Consider the following 26,043-nt stretch of genomic DNA (forward strand, 5'->3'; position numbering starts at 1 on the left):
CATTCTAGGGGCACCTGGCCGGCTCAAGCCGAAGAGCATGCGACTCTTATCTTGAGGGCATGAGTTTGAGCCTCACGTTGAGTGATTACTAAAAAAGATAAAAATTAAATAAAAATTAAAAATTTAATAAACTTAAAAAAAACCACATTCTAGGAATCTTTCATCATTTTCGGTGTCCAGTGATGACGCACGCATGGGCAGGACGACAGCAAGGTTAGTCCATTACCAACCATCCCCCCATCATTTCTTACAGTGAATTCCCAGCATCCCAGGCTACCCCACCACCTCCTCTGGCTCAGGAACCCTGTTGCTGACCTGCCAGATTCTGCCTAATTCTGCAGCCCTGCACTTTAGAAGGCATTGTTTATTCCCAGATACTCCTTCTTTGGACTACTGACTGGATTTGGGAGGGAGATTAATACCTACCCTGTTACCCTGTGTGCTGAACACTTTGCCATATGTACATGGAGAAGGGCCTCTTGGGGAATGGGGCTTCCTTTTAATTCTGTTGCAAGAGTTTCCTTCCTCTCCCTCCAGAAGGAAATGACAAGCTCCTGTCCCGTAGGGATGGAATCTCCTCCCTTAAATCCAGGAAAAGGGATCGATCCTGAGGCCAGAGTGTACCCATAGCATCATTTTGTATGTGTGTGCACTTGTTGGGGTATCACATATCCGGATGGCATCACATGTTTTGGCTGAATCTATTGATAGTCCAGTGCTACGCTGCCAGCTCCCTTCTCATTACCACCTCTTCTACACGTGCTCCATGGGCAAGAGCTGTTACTATGGAAATATATTATTTTTAAAAACAGAAGCAGCCCCAGGCTTGGGAAATATCTCCAGAACAAACCCACGCGAGCAAGGAGGTTAATAGGGTGTTCCTGGGTCCTAGGTGCTAGGAGAAGGGAGGTGGTGGTGGTGGAGGGAGATTAACATTCCATGTTCTATTCTCAGACTCTACTAGGTTCAAGTTCTTTCTGGTCGGTGTCTCCTGGACCTCCGCCAGGCACTTCTATGTAGGAGGGATGCTCTGCACCTATTTACTCACCCAGGGCCTAGCTTAGGCCAAGAAATGGGAACCAAAGAAGCTGCTGTGCCTAGGGGTGTTGGGAGAAGGAGCCGACGCCATCCACGGAGGTCATGTCCTTAACCCCACATGCGTCCAAACTATAGAAATCTAAGTGCGTAAGGGAAATCAGAGGAGATACCTCAAGTGAGCGAAGTTGCTCTTGCTGTGAGCTCGGGGGGGGGGGGGGGGGGGGGGAAAGGGAGTACCCCTTTTTCAGTATGGGGCGGGGTGGTCAAAGATCCCGCCTATTTTCAACCCCGGAACCTCCTCCCCTCGGCGTAGTCCTCCCGCCCTCCTCTAAGAGCTTGGGCGCCGGGCTCGCCAAGCCCCGCCCAGCGCGGGTGCGGCTCCTTTAAGGGCGGGTGGGGGCGGGGCGCCGGCCGTGTTGTCAATGTCGGCTTTGCGCACGCAGCCCTTCCGGAGCCGGTGCCGGTCCGCGAGCCCCCACGTCTCTGCAGAAGAGTCCCCGCCCGGGTCCAGAAGGGCCCACGCCGTGGGAGGAGTCGGGCGCTGGCAGGCGACTAACCCAGGTCGGACTGCCGGACCAACTGAGGAGGGACCCGGATCACGCAGAGAGGGACCCCGGCGCTGCGAGCCCCCAGGACTCCTCTCATCGATCTGTGGCATCCACTAGTTCCGGACACCCATCCCCGCAGAGCCCCCAAGCCCGCGCGCTCAGCCCCGGGGGAGCCCGCCCCCGCCCCGCGGCCCGCCCGGGCCATGCTCCCCCGGGGCAGCGGCTGAGCCCGTGCCGGGGCCCGGACCGGAGCCCGTGCGGAGCATGGATCCGGGCTGGGGGCAGCAGGACGTGGGCTGGGCGGCCCTGCTGATCCTCTTCGCCGCCTCGCTGCTCACGGTGTTTGGCTGGCTGCTACAGTATGCCCGGGGCTTGTGGCTGGCACGGGCCCGCGGGGGCCGGGGGCCGGGACCCGCCTTAGCTGCCGAGCCCGCGGGCTCCCTTCGGGAGCTGGGCGTGTGGCGCTCGCTGCTGCGGCTGCGGCCGACTCGGGCTGGTGCCCCCGAGGAGCCAGGCGTCCGGGGCCTCCTGGCGTCGCTCTTCGCCTTCAAGTCTTTCCGAGAGAACTGGCAACGGGCTTGGGTGCGAGCGCTGAACGAGCAGGCCTGCAGGGACGGGGTGAGTTGGACAGGAGCACCTAGGTGGTTCCCTCAGCCTTTCCTGCCAGGGCGGGGAGGGAGGGACTGCTCTTGCCTGGAGGGCCAGATGGGGGTGGGGATCAACTGGAGAACCCTATGGCTTCTCTTCCCCTCTGGGATCACAGAAAAGGGTGCAGGTGAGGCTGGAGGTTGTAGAAATCTAGCTATGTCCCAGATCCTCTATTCTGTGGTCAAGGTACTCTCTGGCTGCAAACCCAAGCACAAGTTGCTGTTTTCATAGCAACGCTAATCCCTGGGCCCGAGGGCACTTCCGTGTAGCCTGGGTGCTGGTTGTGTCGGGGAGCAAGGATAGAAGGGAAACAGGTGCACCTGCAGAAGAAATTTGCCTGGTCCTCATGCCACCACACCCAGTTAACATTTCATGCCCCAAATCCCTGGTTTGATCAGGCAGATAGATCCCCAAGGAGCCTGAAATATACACCACCCCCCCCCCAGGCCCTTAGTAATTTCACTGATACAGTCTAACACACCCTTCTTTTTGCTGACCTGCAGTGTATATATTGAGGAAAAGGTGTTAAGGTGGAGAGCAGATTGACAGTCCATGCCCCTCTCAGTAGATGAGTCTGGAACTGCCTCTTGAGGGTCAGTCACAAACCAGCCCAGCCTACTTCCTCCCATTGCACCATGGGCATCTGGTCTCCCAGGAAGTAGGGCAGGAAGCATGGTCATAAGACTGAGGTGGGGTGGGAGGTAGAGGCCTCCGTGTCATGGGGCCCTCTCCCATCCCGGCCCAGTATTCTGTCTTCACTCTCACAGCCCATCAGCCCCCTACCCAGAAGGTTCTCCATTTCCAGCTCCCACTAGGGCTTTGCTCCACTAGCTCCCCAGATGCCTGGAAACAAAAGTGGCCACGTAAGAAGTTGCTCAGTCTCCTCTGTCCAGCTAGCCAGCAGAAAGCCAGATGGCATCTGTTAGTCTACATCTTGAACTCATGCCTCCACCCACTTCTCCCTGTACCTTGTCCCTTGGTCAGGAGAGACTCCCCAGGACAGCTGACTCAGCTGGACATTGGCCTCCCTTGCAGGGGGTGGGGAAGATTGGGGTTCCTAGCATCCATCTCCCCATCTCCCTGGGCCTGGCCTTCAAACAAGCCAGCTACAGGCGCAGAGAAGTTGGTGTTCTCTGGTGTGCCAGGCACACGGGCCCTGTGAATCTGTTTCCTCCCATCCCAAGACCCGAGGAAGGGCTGCCAGCTCAGTGGGTGCCCCTTCTTCAGTTCTCCTTCCCATCCTGCTTTCTGGATGGGACTGCAGTAGGCTGTTTCCACTGCTGTGTAAGAATCAGGAAGCTCTTTCAAGACCCAAGCTAAGCAGCTTTCTGCTGCCTAATACCACCCTGCTGTCTGCCTTGGGGAATTAGCCAGGCCTCTGGAAGCTTGAGCTCTCTGAGCTTGCTTTTCTTGCCAGTGCCTCTGGTAAAGTTCCCCACGCCCATGTGGAGCTAGTCCTCAACCCCAAGAATATAGATAGGGTCATACTCGTGAGCCTCTGCATCCTGTGTATGTAGACGTAGGCTTAGCCTCATTTCTCCAGCTCTTATCTTGAATAAGTGGCCCTATTGCTTTTGCCTTTAGCTCAGCCGAGTCACTCTCTCCCTCACTATACGTAGGTAGCAACCAACACCTTTATTATTTTTTTTTCCCGGTGCGCACCTTTCTTTGGGGGTAGGTTGAGGAATGAAGAGAAAGGTGGGAGGAGAAGAGGGAGGCTCCTAGTATTCCAGGAGGAATCGAGGGTCTTCAGCTCAAGGTGATCTGGTCTTTGAGGTGGTCTAGCTCCTCCATCCTTCCTAGCAACTGCAGGCCCCAGAGAGGTGTGGTTCAAGGGGAACACTCCCTGTCCTAAAACCCTGAGCCAAGAAGGGGCCAGAAGCCAGCCTGCAGCTGAGGACTCCGCAGTGCCAGGACCCAGCCAGCAACCCAGCAGGCCAGCCCTGTGGGGGGCAGCTCCAGAGACCTGACCCTGTGTCCACATTACTTACTCCCTCAGAGTTCCATCCAAATCGCCTTTGAGGAGGTGCCCCAACTCCCACCCAGAGCCAGCATTAGTCATGTGACCTGCGTAGACCAATCAGAGCGCACCATGGTAAGGGGCTGCCGAGCACTGCCTTCTATAGACCCCGAGGGGGGCTGGTCCCAAGAGTTCCCTTTAGTCTGAGGGTTCTTGGCCTGAAGTCTGTGAATGCCTTAGGAATGCAAGGATTGGCTTCAGGAGGTCTGAGAATCCCATTTAAGTTGCATGCGAAATGTAGCACATGTGTGTGTATATCTGCATTTTTCTGGAGAGAGGAGTCTTTGACTTTAATTCTTCTATGGGCTTGTGACCCCAGAAGGGTGAAGTCCCAAGGAAAACCCAGTGGGGAGGGCTCTCTAAAGGGCAGCGCAAAGCAAGGTTGGGCACCTTCCTCCATGCCTGACCCTCCTGGCCTCCGTGCTTTGCTTGTCTCAGGTGCTGCATTGCCAGCTCTCTGCTGAGGAGGTGATGTTCCCAGTCTCCGTGACCCAGCAGTCCCCCGCTGCCGTCTCCATGGAGACCTACCACGTCACTCTGACACTGCCACCAACACAGGTGGAAGGGGATGTGGGAAACTGAGTTGGGCAGGGGGCGGTTCAAGGCCTCAGCCTTTCAGTTTGGTTCCCCCGGGACAGAATTTGGGAAGGGAGGGTCCTGGGGAGTAGGAGTAGTTGGAGGTGTGAGGCAAGTCAGCCCAGCCCCTTTGTCCCTCCTCCGCAGTTGGAAGTCAGCCTGGAGGAAATCCCTGATGAGGGGCTGCTTGTGTCCTGGGCCTTCACTGATCGTCCAGATCTCAGCCTGACGGTGCTTCCCAAGCTGCAGGCCAGGGAGGTAAGGGGGCAGGGCTCGGCGGAAGAGGCAGAGCAAGGAGGGGGTGCAGAGCTGGGGGCCCCACCTCTTTATTCTCCTTTTCTCCCTACAGAGAGGCGAGGAGCAAGTAGATCTCTCCACCATTGAGGAATTGATTGAGGATGCCATTGTCAGCACTCAGCCAGCCATGATGGTCAACCTCAGGGCTTGCTCTGCCCCTGGAGGCCTGGTAAGTAGGCACTCAAAGCAAATAGTCTGTATGCATATCGTCCCCAGGGTGCTATGTCGGGATCCTCGTTCGTTTTCCCTCCTTCTGCTCTTAGGTATCCAGTGAGAAGCCACCCACGGTGCCCCAGGCGCAGCCAGCCATCTCCAGACCTATCCGGTTATTCCTACGGCAGCTTCGAGCATCTCACCTGGGAGGTGAATTGGAAGGTGAGAGCTAGAAGCAGCTGGGGGCCTGCCAGGGCTATGGGTGCAGGTGCCCCCTGCCCTTCTTCCACGGGTGTAGTTTCATCATTCCTCGGTGGCTTCCCATCTTTGAGCATCTTCTCATTTCTCGTTCCTCCCAGGCACTGGGGAGCTATGCTGTGTAGCTGAGCTCGACAACCCTGCACAACAGAAGTGGACCAAGCCCACAAGTGCCGGTCCCGACGTGCAGTGGACTGATGACCTGGCACTGTAAGGAGTGACTCCTCTAACCCCACCCCTGCTCCTATGGGCAGACTGAAGATCAGACCCTTCCAGCATAGCCTTAGCACGAATCAGCTCTGCTTTCACTGAACTTTGGTGTGAGCTCCCATTGTATGCCAGGCCCTGGCCTAGGTCCTGCGGATACAGACGTGACCAAGATACACCCCCACCCCTGAGTCGATTGCAGGCTCCAGGCAGACACAGATGTATGTAAAGACGATGGTATAAGGGCTCCAGTCAAGATTTACACAGAATGCCGTGGGTGTGCTTAGGTGTGGGGAGATTAATTCCCATGGGGAATAAAGATCAGCGTAGGCTTCGTGGAGAAGGTGGCATTTAAACCGCACCTTAGAGCAAGAAGAGGGTCTCAACAGAGTGTGAGAGAGAAGTGTTTTTGGCAGAGGAAACAGCTTGAGCAAAGGGAAGGGGGTGGTTTGACATGGAGAGACAGGGAGGGCAAACGGGGCAGGATCAGGGAGGATCTGAATGCCTAGCATACTATTCACTGAGAAGAGTTCTGTCCCGTTCTCTTGGGAAGAGTATTTGTTTTTGTTTTTAATTGTTTTAAAATTTTTAAACATTAATTTTAGTTTTTTAAATTTACATCCAAATTAGTTAGCATATATACTTTTTTTAAGATTTACTCTTTTAAAATTTTATTTATTTAACTACTCTCTACACCCAAAGTGGGGTTCGAACTCATGACCCCGGGATCAGGAGTCACATGCTCTTCTGACTGAGCCAGCCAGGCACCCTGGGAAGAGACAGTAATTTGGAGGGCAGGCTCCATTGGAGCCCTTATTCCATGGGCCTGTGGCCTGTGATCAGTTCAAGGGTGGATTCAATTTACTAATCTTCCCCTTCCCTGCCCCACCTCCTCTTGGCCACAGGGATCTGGGCCCCCAGAGTCGGGAGCTGACCCTCAAAGTGCTGAGGAACAGCAGCTCTGGAGACAGTGAGTATGGGGCAGGAAGGAGCCCCTCTGGATGGGTGCTCAGCGGGGCCCGGTCGTGGGCCCAGCTCACAGTGCTCCCCCTTTCCCCAGCTGAACTCTTGGGCCAGGTCACGCTGCCTGTGGGCTCCCCTTCCAGACCGCTGTCCCGAAGACAGGTATGCCCGCTCACCCTAGGGCCGGGGAAAGCCCTGGGACCAGCGGCCACCATCGCAGTGGAGGTGAGAAGCTGAGCCTGGGGAGAAGACGGGAGGACACTGGGGAAGCGCAGTTTTTGAGGCGCCGCCTCTTTGCTCTTCTACCCCTCGGCAGCTTCAGTATGAGGAGGGCTCCCCCCGGAACCTAGGTACACCTGCTCCCTCCACTCCACGCCCCAGCATCACTCCCACCAAGAAGATCGAGCTGGACCGGACCATCATGCCTGATGGCACCATCGTGACCACAGTCACCACCGTCCAGTCCCGGCCTCGTGTAGAAGGGAAACTAGGTAAAGAGAAGGGAGCCCAGCTTGAGCCAGGGGTCCCTGGCTGCAGACCCATGCAGGACAGGGAAGGGCAAGGGAAGACCTAATTCCAGCTCCTCCTGTATCCAGCCACATCTTCCTCATCATCTTTCTCTCTCAAGCCTTCTCTTCCATCCCTCCTTTTCCCCGCTGTTCCTATCCTGCTTTAGCGCTGGGTCGGCCAGGGCCTCCTCTACAAGACTCTTGTACTTCGCTCTCTTGCCGTTCCTTCCCCCCTGGCCCCGGTTGCCTACTTGCGCCTCCTTCTACCCTCGACCTCCTAGCATCCTTGGGATCCTCCAACAAACGCAGTGGCCTCTGTAGTACTTCTCCCACTCCCAGGGGCCCTCCAGGACATTTCTCCCAGCTCCAGAGGTCTCTTGGGGTTCCCCCCACCCCCAGGGGACCCCCGTGCCATCTCTGTGCACTCTGCATTTTCAAGGTGTCTCCCCATACCCTCAGTGGGTCCCATGCCATTGCCCCACACTCCCCTTGCTTCCCGTGCTGTCTTTTTGCCCCATGGCATCTTATTAATCACCCATGTGATTAATTGTCCCTTCGTCACCCCTGCCCTCTGAGTCAGCCAAAGTGTGCATCTCAATAAAGGCAGTAGGGGGTGGGGGCCACTTTAAGGCACCTCCCGGCTCACTGACCCTCCCCCACCCACCAGACTCCCCCTCCCGCTCCCCGTCCAAGGTGGAGGTGACCGAGAAGACTACGACTGTGCTGAGTGAGAGCAGCGGCCCCAGCAGTGCCTCCCACAGCAGCAGCCGTGAGTGGGGGATCGGGAAGTATGAGTGGCGGTTGGCACTGGAGCCCCAGAGTCAGAAACCATTTTGGGTGGGGCACAGGAGTCCAAGTCCAAGAAGGAGCCACGGAGGAGTCATGTTACCAATCCTCTGTACCCCCAGCAGGGGAGAGCCACCTTTCCAACGGCTTGGACCCTGTAGCAGAGACAGCGATTCGCCAGCTGACGGAGCCCAGCGGGCGGGCAGCCAAAAAGACACCCACCAAGCGTAGCACTCTCATCATCTCTGGCGTTTCCAAGGTAACAGGGCTCTGAGGAGAGGAGCTGGGATAGGGAGAAAGCCCTAACGGGTCAGTCCTGCCCATTAAAATGTGTCCCTCCTGCCAGGTGCCCATCGCTCAGGACGAGTTGGCACTGTCTCTGGGCTATGCGGCATCCCTGGAGGCCTCAATGCAGGATGATGCGGGAACCAGTGGAGGTCCCTCCTCACCTCCCCCAGACCCACCGGCCATGTCTCCAGGACCCCTAGATCCCCTCTCCAGCCCCACGAGCGTCCAGGAAGCAGATGAGACAACACGTTCGGACATTTCTGAGAGGCCATCTGTGGATGATGTTGAGTCAGAAACAGGGTCTACTGGCGCCCTGGAGACCCGCAGCCTCAAGGATCACAAAGGTGGGGAAATATTGGCATGTCCTCTCCACTTCTTCTTTTTTTTATTTAAAAAAAAATTGTTTATTTTTGAGAGGGAGACAGAGAGAAACAGAGAGAGGGAGCAGGGGAGGGGCAGAGAGAGAGGGAGACAGAGGATCCAAAACAGGCTCTGCCCTGACAGCAGAGAGCCCAGTGTGGGGCTTGAACCCACGAGCCTCGAGATCATGACCTGAGCCAAAGTTGGACGCTTAACCGGCTGAGCCACTCAGCCGCCCCTTCAATTTTTTTTTTAACGTTTACTTATCCCCCTCCCCTTTTGTGCCCAGTATCGTGACCTGGGTCCTACTGGACACTTACGGGAATGGGATTCCCAACCCAGTTTGCCTTCTCCTTCCTCCCCTAAGGGATCGCTACATTTCCCAGCCTGTTTCAACCAAGCCAGCGTAGAGAAGGGGCACTTACTGCCTTGGGTCCTGGCCTGGATGTGACAGGCACAGGTGACTGGGAGGGATGCCAAAGAATTTCCCTTTACCTCTGTTCTTCTTTCTTCCTGGGTCTAAGCACACCCCTTCTTTCCTTCTTTTTTTTTCTCTCCCCCCCCCCGCCCCTGCCGACTTCCATTCTGTACTCGCTTTCCTCTGAGTATAAGGAATCCTACGCCCAGTCAAACCTAGAAGTGTCCTTCTAGCAGTGACACAGCCCGTGGATAGTCGTGGTGCTTTTCTAACTTCTAAGGACGAGAGGCTTTGCCCCCAAACATCTTTATCTCTCTGCCAACGAGTCCGTCAACCACACATGTATTTTAACTATGATGTAAGCCTGCATCACTTCTTGGGATAATGAGATTCCTAAGTCCAAAGCCTGCTGTGTAAACACTTGTCTCATTATACTGGTCCCAAATTTACCTCCTTGAAGTTTTCCAGATGCAGCTTCCTGCTCGCATCCTGGAATTTGGCCACCCACCTTATCCTTTCATGATTTTTATGGGCTTTTAGAAATGCCCTCTGCTCCGTCTTTTCTTTGCAGAGTAAAGAGGTCCATTTGTCAGTCTGTCCTTACAGGGAAGCAGCCCTGTGACATTCCTCCTCAGCGGCAATAGTTAGACTTGCCCACAGAATCCCATGAGCGCCACCATTTTTTCCTCAGGAAAGATAAGAGGCATTGTTTTGTCTCTACTTTCTTTCCTAAGGAAGCCTGGCTTCTAGGCGAAGGAAAGGTTCTGTTCTGTATCTTTGACCCCTCCGTGCTTGGTCCTTTCTCTGCTCCCCACCTCACCCCACGCCTGTCATACCCCTCTGTCTGCCTCAGCCTCCCCTCTTCCCCCACAGTGAGCTTCCTGCGCAGTGGCACGAAGCTTATCTTCCGCCGGAGGCCTCGACAGAAGGAAGCTGGTCTGAGCCAATCACACGACGACCTCTCCAACACGACGGCCACCCCCAGTGTCCGAAAGAAGGCTGGCAGCTTTTCTCGCCGCCTTATCAAGCGCTTTTCCTTCAAATCCAAACCCAAGGCCAATGGCAACCCCAGCCCCCAGCTCTGAGGGCCCTCCTCACCTTTTGAGCGAGGAGAGGGCAGGAGTCCTCTCAGCCCACCCTCCACATCCTCTTCCATTCCCCTTCCTGGATTCCCAACAGCCTGGGCCAGGGAAGCCCTCTGGGTTCCAGGAAGCCCTGTCCACCCTGGGCTGTGGGGCCAGTTGGAAGGGTGCTTACAACGGGAAGCATGAGAGAGGCGGGCACCTGTTGCTGAGAACACAGAAAAGGGAGTGGGTGGCCGGGAGCAAGAGGAGGGCTCTGCCCCTGCACTTGTGGGCATTCCTCGGAACCGGTTGTGCTGTCGACATTGGCCCCTCAGAGGAGTCCCAGGGTGCTCAGCTCCTCAGCTGGTCCTTCCTCCCCTATTTATTCTCTTTTCTATTTATATGTGTGGTCCAGGACCCTCAGTGCACAGACGAGAGAGGGCATCTCTCCCAGGTGACCCTTCTTTCCTGTCCCAGGAAGGTAGGCAATTCCCTTTGGGACAGGACTCCCTTGTCTCCCTCAGGTCCCCACTCTGACCAGCACCAGTGTCTGCCTCTGAGGACATTGGCAGCTCACAGAAAGCCGGGCCGGTGCCCGGGCTGGGGGGCAGGTACTCCCCACCTCCCTGCCTCCCCTCCTGCTCCTCGTCCCTCCCCCCCTTTATTACCGTTTTTGTACTTGATGCCTTCTCTGTGAGCAGTGGCTCTGTTGGAAGGAGGGAGCCCAGAGCTGGGTGGGAGCCTTCCCCAGAGCGATGGCTCCAGGGGCTTTACTAAAGACTGATGATGATGGAGCGAGAGCAGGGCTGCACCCTCCGCGTGTTGGGAGATGATGATGTCCATTGCTGTGTGATGGCTTGGAATTTAATTTATTAAATTAAAGTCAAATTGGAGTTTATAAACTGGACCACTGGTTATCCTTTGAAAGGTGAGTGGGCAGCGAGGCTGTGGGATGGGTGGGGTGAGAGGGTCAGAGACAGGGGCCCAGACGGTGAGGTGGAGTAGGCGACCCACGTGTTGGGGCTGCTAAGAAGTTCCCGTGGGGAAGAAGGGACCTAGAGAGGATGAGGATGTGGCGGGTGGGCTGAGAGGACCTAGAGAGGATGAGGGAACGGGCCTTTGAGGGATGATATTGTAGCAAAAGAAGGCCATCAGAGAAGAAAAAATCAATTAGGACAGGCATCTTCACTCCCCTTTCTTGAATAGGCTGTTGCTTCCCTGATAGAACAGAATCCTAGGCAGGGACTCTGGCTCTAGACTGCCTAGATTTGAATCTCAGCTGCTGTAATTACCTGCGTGACCCTGGGCAAGTTACGTTACCTCAGAATGCCTCAGTTTTTTCATCTGTGAGATGGGAACCGTGATAGTAGCTATGGCTTGGTTGTGGCCGAGAAGCAAATGCGTCGAGCGCTCACAGTTCTGCTGGCATATGGTCGGTGCTGAATAAGTGTAACTGTTGCCTCAGAAGAGACAGATTGGGAGGGGGAAGTCTTATAAGGGTTTCATCACAATGAAAAGTCTTTCATTCCTAAGTTTGGGCAAGGTTCAGGGAGCTAGGGATACTAGCAAAATCTACACCCCTGGTCCCTGTTCTCTGGGACCTTCCACAGGACTTGACCTGGGTAAGCTGCTACAGGGTGTCAGACAGAGCCCTGGACCAGGGACAGAAAGCCTGAGTGTGCCACAGACACACCAAGTGACCTTGGGACAGACCACTTCTCCTTTCTGGAACTCCACTTCCTCATCTCTAAAATGAGGAGTGGCCTAGATAACCATTCAGGTCACCTCCAGCCTCACCATTCTGACCTACGTCACTGGGGGGTTAGGGCACATGCCTTTGGGTAGGCAGCACGGGACTGGCAATATTCCCCACGTTCCTGTCCATACTAGTCACAGAATATGGGATATTTAGAAAGAGTGGTAGAGTGTGGATATTTAGCTAATTTGTATACAGTGATACGCTCAACTCTAGGTCATGAGAACTCAAAGAGATTTATCTAGCTATTTCGCCTGATCTAAAAAGTGCAACTCTTAGTGGTCCACACAGGAGCGGCTTGCTTACCAGGATGCCAAGGTAGCCAGACACACTGATCTCGAATTTTTACAAGAAATTTTTGTCACGGGGGGGGGGGGGGCGGCGGCGAGCGTTCAGATTCCCACTGCACCTGCGGACTGAGTGGATGCTAACTGGAAGATGTACTCAGCTTCTAGTGTTGAGCTGCCCGGAGCTCAATGGAATCATCTATTTTATGGTAAAGGACCTGATCACATTTCAAAGATAAAGGTGTTTTTACATGAACACAAAAGAAATACAAAACATCACTTGATAACTTTATTCATTTTACACTTTCGGAAGAGAGCCACAGCTCTTGAGGAGTATGAATTATGCTTTAAGTTTTTGTGGCAGCTCTTAAAGACCAAATCTGAGGATGTGTCTGAATTATCCGGCCAAAATTGTAGCTTGTTTTCAAGAGAAGCAGATTGAGATGGAAGTAAACTATGCTAGACAGCAAGACTCAGTCTCAAATTTTGAAGACATATGTGTGGATTCCAGAGCTATCCTGAGATTTTTGCTCTGTAAAAATTGTTTTGAGTCTACATAGTTCTGTGAATGAACTTTTTCTTCATGCAATTGCTAAATTGAAGCCACGAACCATCTTCAGTGGTGTAAATTTGAATTAAAGTAAGGTTGGCATTTTGTGAAGTATTACTCTATGCGCTTTTGAAGGAATGAAGTTGATAAAATATATTTTTGTTACTTCTGGATTGTATTTTAAAAGTCCTATTTTAAAACAGGGACAATAATATAATTCGCTGTTGTTAGTAACAAACTTCATGCACAAATTTCAGATTTTACTATGATGCTTATTTTTAATAGTATCTTCTATTGAACATTTAATGTGTTTCCTGATGATATGAATTATATAGGCTTATTTTTAGGTTAGGAAATACAGAAAAATGTAACAAAATAAATATCAACCCCAATGAACTTTACTAAGGTACATTATTTAACAAATACGTCTTGAGCCCTTAATGTTTCAGCCACTAGACTAAGTGATGGAGTATGAAGGTGAAGAACACATACAATCCCTGCCCTCCCTTACTGGAAGACTTCTTGGAAAAAAGAAGCATATTCACTGAGACCAGAAGAATGAGTAGGCGTTAGTCAAATACATGCCAGACTGGGGAGAAGGGAAAGACGGTACCAGGCAGAGGAAACAAGTACAAAGCAGAAAAAGTAAAAAGGCAGCTAGGTGTGGTAGAGAAACCGAAAGTAACTCGGGGCAGGAGAACAGAAATAGAGGACTAGGACTCAAGACACCATCGAAGTACACAGGACTCAGAAGCTGAAGGTTCTAGAAAGCCTCAGTATAGTTTGGGCGGGGGGGGGGGGGGGGGACGGTGTGTGCCCCGAGGCCACAGAATGCCTTTTAGCGTTTAAAGCAGGGTGGTGGTTTGATTAGGTCTCCGTGGGGAATGGCTTAGAGGAAAACAAGAGTGCACGCAATGGAACCAGTTAGTGTAGACATCCGGGCTCGACGTCGTTAATAGACTAGACAGGGAGCGGAGAAGGACCGGGAGGAGGGGCAGAGGGGGCTGAATTCGAGAGCTCCGGCGTGTGTTTAAGGACGTAGAATTCAACTTGGAGGAGGGTCGGACGTGATGCACGAGAGAGGAATCAGGGATGACTACCGGGTTTCTGACTTGGAGTAGGTGGATAACATGGTTGCTTACCGAGCCAGGGAACAGGAGAGGTGGGGGGCGGGGGGAGAGAAGACGGCTCAGGAATGCGGATATTTAAGAAATCGGAGTAAGAGAACGAAGGATAGAGGTAGGACCCTAATTTGGGCCGGGCGGGGCTTACAGCCGCGCGCACCCAGCCTCACGCGCCGCCACCGCCGCCGCCTCCTACTCCCCCTCCCTGTGCTCGCGGGCAGCTTAACACAGTAACCCACGCGACGAAGGAGATGCCACTCGGGGCGCAGCTGGAGCCCCGCGCAGGCCCAGTGGGTGCCGAGCGCGGAGCCTGCGCAGTTGGGGGAAGTCGGGGCCTCGGGATCCTCGCCCGCACCTCGCCTGGAACTCAGCGGCTGCAGCAAAGCTGCCATCCCCGAAGCCCGCCGCTCCTTGCTCCCGCCCCTTCCGTATTTTGGTCGCGCACGGGTTCCGTCAGTCGTAGCGGCCATTGGCTGCTAGAGGTATCCGAGAGCGATGATTGGCTCTCGGTGGCCGTCGCTCAAGCGCCCTTCCGGAGATGGTCGGAGGTGGGAAGAGCTGGAGAGACCCGGGAGCGGAGGTACGGTAAATTGGCTTCCGGCTTGCCTGGGCGACTTTGGGGACGCTCTGAGTAGGCTGCTCAAGCCAGGCTCTTCCCTAGTCACCTTGGCCAGGCTTCGTCTTGTAGCTCGGCCACGCCGGTCGGCCTGGCGCCTGCAGCGCCCCTGGCCCTTAGTCCCTAACCCCAACTCGAACCTCCCTGCTTTCTCGTGTGGGGCTTGGCTGCTGAGACGTGGTCACCGCCATGCCTTAATGCGGGAAGCACTACGAGAAACCTGCGGGGCTGCCAGGAGGGTCTCCTTTCTTCTCTTCGAACTCTCCCGGTGTTTCAGGGGCCCGATCCCGGCCGCTCAGGACAAGTCTTCCCCGCTTCGCCTGTGCACTGGGATTTCTTTCTGTCCTGACCTCCCTCATCGGGTGCTTTGTTTTGGCAGTTGTCTTCACACGTCAGAGTCATCTCTTCGGCCAGATTGTGAGTCCTTAGGAGGTTCAGGACATCAGTCCTTTCTTTTCTTGACTATCGTTCAGGGTTAATTTGATGCCTTGCGTTAAAATATATACTCAAGTATTTGCTGGTTGTTTCATACTGTGACCCCTGATGAAAAGAAGTGTTGGGAATCCGTCGGGTTGTCCTTTTGTTGACCTTTTTGTAGAATTCTGCTTAGATCATCTCACCGTCAGAAGCAAGGATACAAATAGCTGACGCTTGTTGAGTTCTAGGGGTGTGTTATGCTAAGCATTTTAATCTACATTATCTAGTTTAGTCCATAAATCAATCCAGTGAGACAAGTTTAATGATTCCTCTGCTATTTGGGAAACTGAGGCTTAAGTAACTTGCCTAGGGCCCCACAGCTAGTAAATGTTGGAGCTTTCTAACCAGTTTTGTTGACTCTAACATCAGCTGTGATATTAGTATTCTGTTTTACATTTAGAGAAACAGGTTCAGAGAAGCTAGGTGATTTATCCAAAATAAAATAATAAGTCATAGATTCACGTAAACATTAAAAGAGCTTGTACTGGCCCTGAAGTTAGAACTGAACAGGGCACAGGCCAGGCTTTCTAGGAGCTCACAGTTTATTGGAGGAAACTGACAAAATAGCTACTTAATGAAACATGTTTGGGGTATTGTGTATACAGATATGAGGTCTGTGGAGAGGAAGGAATCAGACAAGGAGTGATAAGATGGCAGATGTAGAAAGAAAATGGAACCAAATTCCCTGGCTTTGAATTCTGTCTCCATCACTTCCTAGCTTGTGGCTTTGGGTAAATTATTTAACCTATCAGGGCCCATTTCCTCATTTGTGAAGTGGGATAATAGTGGTACTTCGCTCAATAGGTAGGTGGTTGGGTTGTATTAGTGAGTTTTTATATACATAAGATTCTTAGAACAGTGCTTTGTCTACAGTAGGTACTTAATGTTACATTATTCTAGGCAGAGTAAAATCATTGAGACGGGGAACTTGAGCCCAGGTTTTCTGACAACTTGTCCATTGCCCTCGCCAGTATACAAGTTGCCTCACTTTGCTCACAGAAAGAGGAGTGGTGAGCAGATTGTCACTGTCCCACTGTTCCCCAGGCTAGAAACAAGTAGGACACAGGCAAAGAAAGTAAAGGAAGCTGGGGGACGACAAAAGAGGAATTCAGGGGGGCACCTCGGTGGCTCAGTCAGTTAAGTGTTTGACTTTGGCTCAGGTCATGATCTCACGGGTTTGTGAGTTTGAGCCCCACGTCGGGCTCTGTGCTGACAGCTCAGAGCCTGGAGCCTGCTTCTGATTCTGTGTCTCCCTCTCTCTCTGCCCCTTTCCCACTCGCTCTCTCTCTCAAAAATAAATTAAAAAAAAAAAAAAAAAAAGAGGGATTCGGGGAGCTTTGCCTAAGGTTTAGGTCATTCTTGATATCTAGATAACCCATCTCCTGGGTCTTGCCCACCAGTCAACAACAGATGGGTGTGATGCGGTTTCTGCCCAGAAGCAGCTAAGATTGTCCCATTGGGTGAATGAGAATAGAACACATCAAATGACCATGAGTGACCATGGGCAACATACAAATAGGGTCGAGATTTTCTGGCATTATCTATGCCAGACATAGAACCAAGAGGCAAGCATAACCTGAGGGGTGGGTAGTTTTGGAAAGCTTCCTGGAATGTGATCAGATGCTGACATTTATTGAGTGTCTGGGGAGTACAGAGCTCTGTGCTAATGTTGGGAATAGGCAATGAAGGGGTGATGGTCCCTGCCCTGAGAAGCTCCTAGTCTGGGGGAGACAGACCTTCCATTCCACTGTAGCAGCACCATAATGAAGGTGTGCACAGTGCTGTGGGGACAGCAGGTAGATATTCCAGCTGCACCTGGATGAATTGGGAAAGAACTCATCAAGGAGGGGACATTGGGCTTGAAGGGTAGGTAGAAGTTTCTCAGGCAGAGAGCTTGAGGAGAACGTGATGTGTTTGAGATCAAGTTCATTGAATCAGAGAGGAAGAGGAACGAATGAATGGGAGAGGAAGCCAGAGCAGCCCCATGGTGTAGAGGAGGAGGGTGTGACCTTTGGGTTAGAGTCTGGGCGCTCTCACTTTGAAATGAACTTTGGAAGAGAAGTTTCCACAGGGCTGACTCATGGTAGGCCCTCAATAAGGGTTAGTTTCTTTACCCAGTTCCTGGAGAAGTAAGTTGAGGCCAGTTGAAGAGCTTTGCATGCGGTACTAGGTGGACTTGAATCCCATAGGCAGAGAGTTAGAGGAGGTTTGGGATGTTGTGTCTGCCTTAGGAAGGTGTTCCCTACTTTTCCTACCCCAATGTTATAAAAACAGTGAACATTTTATCCTGATAAGGTTCACTGTTAGTCTCGAGCAGCCCAGCAGCCCCATGGACATCCCAGAGTGTCCGAGGTGACTGGCTTCTCGGAGGAGGGGCAAAAGCATTGGATTAAAAAGGGGTTTCTCTGATAAGCAGTTAGGTATAAGAGGTTCTTGAACTTGTAGTCATGAAGGATTTCCCGTGTTTTGTTTTTTCTGTGTTTTTTTTTTTCTTCTCCATGTGTAGTAAGTAAAGGCCTTTCCCAGAGTTCCCAGCTCTATCAGGTAGACCAGTGCCTTGCTCCCTTCTAGGGCAGCGACAATCAGTTAACATCCGCCCAGAGGTGACACACCAGGCAGAGTCAAGGCCTCTTAGTGTCCTCTCTTGTCCCTGGACTTTTGCTTTCACTGTTGTCCTCTGTCATTCTGTTTCCTTTTAATGAGGGAAACTATTCTTTTCTTGTTCCACAAACTGTGCTTCTGGAACTGCCTGCATCAGAACTGGGGTGCCGAGGTAAAAGGGCAGATTTCTAAGCTTAACCCCAGCCTACCTGAATCCGAATTTCTGGCAGGGTGGCTAGAGAACCCTGCAATTGAATTCATATTAAAGGTGGAGAACCTGCAGGTTCTTATTCAGCTTTCTTCAACAGGCATTTATTATAGGCCTAAGCATGACTAGCACTGTAAATACCCAAGGTACGATATCAGCTAGACAGATAAGGCCTCTTTTGTTCAAATGGAATCTGTACTTGACCCTTGAACAACGTGGAGGTTGGGGTGCCAACCCTTACGCAATCAAAAATCCATGTATAACTTTTGACTCCCCCAAAGCTTAACTACTAATAGCTCTACTGTTGGTTAAGCATCTGACTCTTGGTTTTGGCTCAGGTCATAATCTCACGGGTCGTGAGTTTGAGCCCTGCATCGAGCTCTGTGCTGACAGTGCAGAGCCTGTCTCTCTTAATAATTAAATTATTCTCTCTCTTAATAAATTCTCTCTCTCTTAATAAATAAACTTAAAAAAATATTGTGTTATGTAAAAACAACAACACTGCAGATGTTACATGTGTTACTAACACTAGATGTCAAAAATGAAAAGATGACAGTCTGTAGGTGTGTGTGTAAGTTTTGATAAATTTTAACTTAATAAAAAATTTTTTTAAGTAATCTCTACACCCAGTGTGGGGCTCAAACTCATGATCCCAAGATCAAGAATTATATGCTCCACTGACTGAGCCAGCCTGGTGCCCTGATAAATTTTAGCTTTTTTAATAGATTTGTATATATTTTATGGTATTAAATAATGAAAGACTGGTGCCTACATATATTTTATGTGTTTGTGACCTACCTTTTTCTTATTTTTTTTAGAGACAGTGTGAGCAGGGGAGGGGCAGAGAGAGAGGGAGATAGAGAATATGAAGCAGGCTCCAGGCTCTGAGCTGTCAGCACAGAGCCTGATGCGGGGCTTAAACTCAAGAACCGCAAGATCATGACCTGAGCCAAAGTCAGACCCTTTACTGACTGAGCCACCCAGACACCCCTAATTTTTTTAAATATTTCTAAGCTACACAGTTCATTTGCAAAGTTTTTCAAATTGTTGCAAATATCCCAAAATTTTCCAATGTATTTGAAAAGTATTTTAAAAGTCTGCATATAAATGGACCCGCACAGTTCAAATCTCTGTTCAAGGATTAAATAGACATTTTAGTGCAGAGAATGTCAGGGGAGTGGTGAGTAACCACTGGATAGATTAGGCAAAGGCTGATAGTATGGCAGTTTGAAAGTCTGGTGGGAATTTAGGACATGATGCAGTGAAAAATAAAGAGCTTCTGGGCTCATCTGTAAGCTGTGTGGAAAGAATATGGACTTTGGAGTCAGCCTGACCTGACCCTACCACACGAGTAGTGTGTGACCTTGAGCAAACCAGTTAACCTCTCTGAGCCAGAGGTTCCTATTTGTAAATGAAGTCAAAAATAGTACTTACCTCATAGGGTGGTGTTGGTAATTCGGTGACATAATATAATATGCTTAGTATGATGCTTGACATATAGTTAAGTGTGAAATTAACAACAAAAGGTTTTGCTATCCCCGTTTTGAAGATGAGGATGTTCAGGAACAGAAGGGTTAAGTTACTTGACCAAGGTCACACAGCTAGTAGGTGGCGGACACAGGAGTCTAGATTTGAAGTCTCTTCCTTGTCCAGAGCCATCTCTTTGAACCTGTGCGTTGTTCTGCATCCCATTGGAATAATTAATTCCTTCTTGGCCAGTTGCTCTGAAGCTTCAAGAGAAATGGGCCTTTAAAGTTCTTAGCTCAGTGCCTGGCACACGCTCAATAATGTTAGTGTGTTTTTCCCTTCCCAAGAACGCCAGACAGCTTCCAGGGGTTTGAGGAACTGCTACTCCATCCTTATTGAAAAAGCACAGGGTTTCTCACAGGTCACGGGAGAAGGTGCCTGCTGCCGCCTCTAGGCAGCCTGTCAGCCCAGCCGTTCACCCCCTGGTGGCGTTTGGGTGGAATCCTTGCAGCTGTGGGTTTCTTTCCACTCTAGGGTGAAGGCCATGCCGCCCCCTGGGAAAGTTCCCCGAAAGGAGAATCTGGGGCTACAGTGTGAGTGGGGGTCCTGCTCCTTTGTGTGCTCAGCCATGGAGGAGTTCTGCGAGCATGTCACTCAGCACCTCCGGCAGCACCTGCACAGCTCCGGGGAGGAGGAGGATGAGGAGGAGGACCCACTTGGTAAGGGGGCAGGACAGGAGGGGGAAGGAGCTCAAGGAAGGTAGAACGTCTGACTTTCCTTTCCTAATTGTGCTTGTTTTGCTTATAAAAGCATTGTAGATGGGAATGCAAACTGGCGCAGCCGCTCTGGAAAACGGTGTGGAGGTTCCTCAAAAAATTAAAATAGATCTACCCTGTGACCCAGCAATAGCACTGCTAGGAATTTACCCAAGGGATACAGGAGTACTGATGCATAGGGGCACTTGTACCCCAATGTTTATAGCAGCACTCTCAACAATAGCCAAATTATGGAAAGAGCCTAAATGTCCATCAAGTGATGAATGGATAAAGAAATTGTGGTTTATATACACAATGGAGTACTACTTGGCAATGAGAAAGAATGAAATATGGCCATTTGCAGCAACGTGGATGGAACTGGAGAGTGTTATGCTAAGTGAAATAGTCATACAGAGAAAGAGAGATACCATATGTTTTCACTCTTAATTGGATCCTGAGAAACTTAACAGAAGACCATGGGGGAGGGGAAGGGGAAAAAAAGTTACAGAAAGGGAAAGAGGCAAACCATAAGAGACTCTTAAAAACTGAGAATAAACTGAGGGTTGATGGGGGGGTGGGAGGGAGGAGAAAGTGGGTGATGGACATTGAGGAGGGCACCTGTTGGGATGAGCACTGGGTGTTTTATGGAAACCAATCTGACAATAAATTTCATATTAAAAAAAAAAGCATTGTAGACTCATCATAGAAAATTCATTCAACAAGGAAATGTGGGACGAATCTGAATCCGCCAGCCTGCCATCAAAAGGCAATTAGTGACATTACTTTAGTGAATGTTCTTTTGACGTCTCTCTGCATGCAATAATAAATTAGATAAAGATGATTTTCTTTTAAAAAAAATTTTTTTTTAACGTTTTATTTATTTTTGAGACAGAGAGAGACAAGCATGAACGGGGGAGGGGCAGAGAGAGAGGGAGACACAGAATCGGAAGCAGGCTCCAGGCTCTGAGCCATCAGCCCAGAGCCCGACGTGGGGCTCGAACTCACGGACCGTGAGATCGTGACCTGAGCTGAAGTCGGCCGCTTAACCGACTGAGCCACCCAGGCGCCCCAAGATGACTTTCTTTTTTAAAAAGGATCATATTATTATTATACAAGCTGTCGACAACCTGTTTTTCTGCTTCTCTGGTAATGCTTCTCAATTTTTTTTTTTTTCCACTGCAACTACCAGATAGGCATGCATTTTACTTCCCAACCCCAGATAAAAAGTTAAAAAAATACTTGAAACAATACTTGCTTTTATTAAATGTTCTCTCAAGTATTCTTATTCTTTTTCATTAAAAAAAAAAAATGGGGGGGAGTGCCTGGCCGGCCCAGTGGGTAGAGCGTGTGACTCTTGATCTCAGGGTCGTGAGTTCAAGCCCCATGTTGGGCATGGAGCCTACTTAAAAAAATAAAAATTGGTTTGCGCCTCCCTAAATTGATGTATTCAGTCACTAACAGGTCACAAAACAATTTTAAAAATTCTGTTCTACACAAAGTACAGAGGCAGCTCTCCTTCCCCAACCTCAGATTCTGTTTTAAGTCTAGTGACTATGAAGCATAAGTGATAGTTTCAGAAGTCAAACAGTACGTACACAAAAGAGAAATTAGGGGGTTATTATATATTTCAAAGTAGCTCCTTTTAAAAACAAGTAAGCCCCTGTAAAGCATTGAAAATGTGCTTCGAGAGAGATGCACGAGAGCCAGGCATTGGACTGCCGCAGCTGATGGCTTTCCCGGAGAGGGTGGATCTCGGGCAGAATTTGGAGGAAAGAAGGACCTGCGGTCCGACGGGAAGGAGTGAGGGGTGTCCCAGCTAGGGAGCCGGCAGCGCACGCCAGCCACACTGTGAGTTTGTGGCTCTGGACCTTGCACACACCCTTCCCTCTGCCTCGACCACACTTCTCCATCTAGCTCACAGATGCTCGCCCTTCGGATCTCAACGCAGCGACACTTCCGAGTCCTCCATGCCTACATCAAATGGGCTCTGTTTAATTATGTTGCAGTAACCCGCACCCCCTGCCCCCTTCATACAACTCGGAGCTGGCTGCAGTTTTAGATTTATACGTGGGGTTACTTAACTAACGTTTCCTCTCCCTGACTGAAAGCTATCGTGAGGGCAAGGACCGGGACTCTTTACTCATCAACCCCCACCCCCACCCCCCCAGTGCCTGGTGCACGATTGGTAGTTGTTAAATGCTGGTATTTGCCGAATGAACTGTGGTAATTCGGTCAGAGTTCAGCCTGCTCGCTCGCCGCTAAGTGTCACAGGTAGAAGGAGAGCTGAGCTTTGGAAGGTATCAGACTTTTCCCCCTAAACCCCTTTCTGCAGAAGAAGAATTCTCCTGCTTGTGGCAGGAGTGTGGCTTTTGCTCTATGGACAGTTCTGCTGACCTCATCCGCCACGTCTACTTCCACTGCTACCACACCAAGCTGAAGCAGTGGGGGCTACAGGCTCTGCAGAGCCAGGCCGACCTCAGCCCCTGCATCCTGGACTTCCAGAGCCGCAACATCATCCCTGACATCCCTGACCACTTCCTGTGTCTGTGGGAGCACTGTGAGGTCAGCGGGCAGTGCTGGGCGTAGGGGTGGAAGGAAGTTGGGGATCTTAGCTCAAGATGCCTTGACCCTCTCAGGGATGCCCTGCGTCTGCCAGGTTCCTGCTACTATGTCATTTCATTTCCGGGTGGCCCCCATGCTCAAACTTTCTCAGGCCCACCAAGTTAGTTTGAGAGAGCGCCAAGAAACCCCCTTTGGGCACGTCGGTGTAAAAGTCCCTCTAGCCACCCTCGGTCCTAACCCCAAGTTGCCCCTGGCACAGAGTTCCTTCGACAACCCCGAGTGGTTCTATCGGCACGTGGAAGCACACAGCCTGTGCTGTGAATACCAAGCGGTCGGCAAAGACAACCAGGTGGTGCTGTGTGGCTGGAAAGGTAGGGCCACTCCTTAACTTCTTGTCCTTAAAGAATCCCTGGGGGGTGGTAAGGAGTTGGGGCGGCGGGGTATGGGACCAGTCCCCCAGGGTAAGGCCGGAGACTTGATGTCAGAACTGCCTCTGGGCGTTTGAGCCTGACTGGGCTTTCCTTCCCAGGCTGTACCTGCACCTTCAAGGACTGCCGTAAGCTTCGAGAGCACCTCCGCAGCCACACCCAGGAGAAGGTGGTGGCCTGCCCCACCTGCGGGGGCATGTTTGCCAACAACACCAAGTTCTTAGATCACATCCGTCGCCAGACCGCGTTGGATCGTAAGCAATCGGAGAAGAAGGGGAGTGGGTGCAGGCCGTCCTCGCGGTGGGGGTAAGGGGCATGTTCCCGGGAGAGGGGGCCACCGAAGGCATCTGCAGCCTGGCTACATCTACCTCTAGGACTCAGTCACCTGCCACAGTGTGACAGGAGAGTCATTAGGTGCTCTTACTGTTCAGTGCTTACTGTGTGCCGCATCTCTTCCCAGTGAATCCTCGCAACCCCATGAGGTATGCTGCTCCTCCCCCTTTCTGCAGGTGAAGAAACCGAGGGCCAGGTTAACTCACTTACCTGAGGTCGCACAGCTAGTTAGGGGTCAAGCAGGGATTCTCATTCAGGTTCTCGACTGCAAGCGCCATGCTCTTTCCATGGTCTGTGTCCATCCCTGGTTCCTGAGCTCCCCCTTTCTTGGGTGGTTCTCCTCTCCCGGGCTTGCTCTCCTGTCTGTGCCTCTCCGCCATCCTCCGCAGCCCAGGCTCTCTTCTGCCTGCCCCACTATAGAGCAACGCTTCCAGTGCTCTCACTGTTCCAAGAGATTTGCCACGGAGCGGCTGTTGCGGGACCATATGCGTAACCATGGTGAGCGGCCGGCGCCCCCAACCTCCTTGCCCACCCTCCAGGTATCCGCTAGGCCCCCGATCACAGCCTCCTCTCTGCTCCTCTCAGTGAATCACTATAAGTGTCCTCTGTGTGATATGACCTGCCCGCTGCCATCGTCCCTCCGAAACCACATGCGCTTTCGCCACAGCGAGGACCGGCCTTTTAAGTGTGACTGTTGTGAATACAGGTAAGGGGAACCAGGGGCCAGAAATCGGAGAACCCGAGGTCCAGGGTCCCCCGTGCCCTCCCACCGCTCCTGACCTCTCCTGGCAGCTGCAAGAATCTGATTGACCTGCGGAAGCACCTGGACACCCATAGCAAGGAGCCAGCCTACAGGTGTGACTTCGAGAGCTGCGGCTTCAGTGCGCGATCCCTCTGCTCTATCAAGTCCCACTACCGAAAAGTGCATGAGGTGAGTTGGGCGGTCGGTGGGAGAGGGCAAGTGCAGGTGTGGGGGAGCCCAGGATGCAGAGCTGGCCTCACTCTCCCTCCCCTCCCCATCAGGGAGACTCAGAGCCGAGATACAAATGTCACGTATGTGACAAATGCTTCACGAGGGGCAACAACCTCACCGTGCACCTTCGAGAGAAGCACCAGTTCAAGTGGCCCTCAGGGCACCCCCGTTTTCGGTATGTCTCTGAACCCTGCCCCGTAGGTTCGCAGACCTTCCCCTCCACCCCCCCCCATACCTTTTCAACAAGTTAACCTTGAATTTGAGGATAATTGGATGTCCACCATCTCCGTTGAGGTTCGGGGAGCCCTGAGAATCAGTGGTGGAGCAAAGATGAGCTTTGTGACCTTTGAATGGAAGGCACAGTGCCAAAGCCCTACAGCCAGAACCGGAGCCTAAGGGCCCTCATCCGTAGCCCCAAGGCCATCTCCTGAATCCTGTGACACTCCCACCCTCCAACACAGATCATTTCTTTTCCCCTCTCTGCACCCCCTCCCTCCCTCCCTCCCTCTCAAGTTTCTACATCAAATTTTCCATTTCCAGTAATGCTCCCTCCCTCTTGTCATTTCTTCTGCATATTCCAATAAAGAACCCTCTTGGTCTCCAACTCCTATCACTTAACATCCCAGGGCTTCTCCCATCCCTCGTGTTTGTCCCGTAGCTTGCCGGTCTCTGGACATTTCTGCGTCCCCCTGCGCATGTTTGCTGCCCCCCATGCTCCCGCTTCCCCAGGTACAAGGAGCATGAAGATGGCTACATGCGGCTGCAGCTGGTTCGCTATGAGAGTGTGGAGCTGACACAGCAGCTGCTGCGGCAGCCGCAGGACGGATTGGACCCGGGAGCATCGCTGAGTGAGAGCAGCCTTCAGGGCATCATTCTCGAAGCAGTGCCAGGGGAGCCGGGACCCCAGGAAGAGGCCGAAGAGGAAGAGGAGGGTGGGAGCGGTGACGGCACGGCCCTCTCAGCCTCTCAGGACACTCCCAGCCCCGTCATCCATGTGGTGAACCAGACCAACGCCCAGGGCGAGCAAGAGGTTGTCTACTATGTGCTGTCCGAGGCCCCGGGAGAGCCCCCCCCAGCCCCCGAGCCCCCCTCAGGGAACGTCATGGAAAAGCTTCAGGGAATAGCTGAGGAGCCACAAGTCCAGATGGTGTGAGGGCTGCAGAGCCTGACCATTCCTACCCCAGACCCTGGCGTGTGAGCCAGGCTGGTGGCAGTGCCCCTAGTGGGCAGCCCCTGCCAACGGGTGCCTTTAAGGGTGGTGCCAAGAGCTGTGTGGTGCACTCTGGACCCGGCTTGCGTCATTCAGCGGATCCAAAGGACTTCCTTTTCTGCCAGACGGCGCTTTGTGGGGACCTGAGAAGTTTGGGTTCCTTGAGGGGGATGCGCTGGTTGTGTGTGTCCTTGTAGAGGGGCTGGTATCAGGCGTACCCATAACCCCCTAGTCACTCTGAAACAGTGAGTAAAAGCCCCCGTCAACTCGCACCCATTCCCGTCCTTAGGTCCAGGGGTGACACATAACCGGTTCCTGCGAGGGCCTTTTCCTTACAACCAGCCAAGGCAGCATGAACCAGGCAGCCATCTCCCTCTAAAGGGCTCCTGCGATCGCAAGGACTCTCATGGTTACCCTCAGGGATGGGATTGGAGGCACTGAGTGTGTGTGTAACGGTTGTTTTGGTAATAAAAGAAACACAGGCTCTTACTCATGTCTTCCTTATGCTTGGTGGCTCTCAACCAGATAGGAGGTGCAGCTGCCCAGAAGAGGAGTTGACTCAT

General features: G+C 52.1%; 2 protein-coding genes across 7 annotated transcripts; both read left to right on the forward strand.

Moving 5' to 3' along the window:
• The first annotated feature begins 1,451 nt into the window (after nt 1–1,451).
• Nucleotides 1,452–11,031, forward strand: C2CD2L (C2CD2 like). Of its 2 annotated transcripts, none has more exons than XM_047069979.1 (14): nt 1,452–2,204; nt 4,234–4,329; nt 4,693–4,812; nt 4,978–5,088; nt 5,180–5,296; nt 5,391–5,502; nt 5,640–5,748; nt 6,651–6,715; nt 6,806–6,933; nt 7,025–7,199; nt 7,885–7,986; nt 8,126–8,262; nt 8,350–8,635; nt 9,943–11,031. In XM_047069979.1, exons 1-14 carry the CDS (start codon nt 1,851–1,853, stop codon nt 10,152–10,154), a joined length of 2,124 nt encoding a protein of 707 aa, XP_046925935.1. In that variant the 5' UTR covers nt 1,452–1,850; the 3' UTR covers nt 10,155–11,031. The 2 variants fall into 2 exon arrangements, with proteins under 2 accessions (XP_046925935.1, XP_046925936.1); XM_047069980.1 differs by having other exon boundaries at nt 8,129–8,262.
• A 2,436-nt stretch (nt 11,032–13,467) lies between these two features.
• Nucleotides 13,468–25,969, forward strand: HINFP (histone H4 transcription factor). Of its 5 annotated transcripts, none has more exons than XM_047069984.1 (11): nt 13,554–14,430; nt 19,754–19,938; nt 22,307–22,536; nt 22,796–22,907; nt 23,066–23,218; nt 23,718–23,795; nt 23,883–24,003; nt 24,090–24,228; nt 24,321–24,445; nt 25,000–25,300; nt 25,770–25,969. In XM_047069984.1, exons 1-11 carry the CDS (start codon nt 14,102–14,104, stop codon nt 25,779–25,781), a joined length of 1,785 nt encoding a protein of 594 aa, XP_046925940.1. In that variant the 5' UTR covers nt 13,554–14,101; the 3' UTR covers nt 25,782–25,969. The 5 variants fall into 5 exon arrangements, with proteins under 5 accessions (XP_046925943.1, XP_046925942.1, XP_046925940.1 ...); XM_047069985.1 differs by adding an exon at nt 14,846–14,883 and having other exon boundaries at nt 14,311–14,430; nt 25,000–25,969; XM_047069987.1 differs by lacking the exon at nt 13,554–14,430 and adding an exon at nt 13,468–13,486 and having other exon boundaries at nt 25,000–25,969.
• Nucleotides 25,970–26,043: the final 74 nt, after the last annotated feature.

Source organism: Lynx rufus, unplaced genomic scaffold (genome assembly GCF_022079265.1).
Source record: "Lynx rufus isolate CCGP_SWC_20201006 ecotype Redwood Valley unplaced genomic scaffold, mLynRuf1.p SCAF_9, whole genome shotgun sequence".
In the NCBI taxonomy this organism is placed as follows: Eukaryota; Metazoa; Chordata; class Mammalia; order Carnivora; family Felidae; genus Lynx; species Lynx rufus.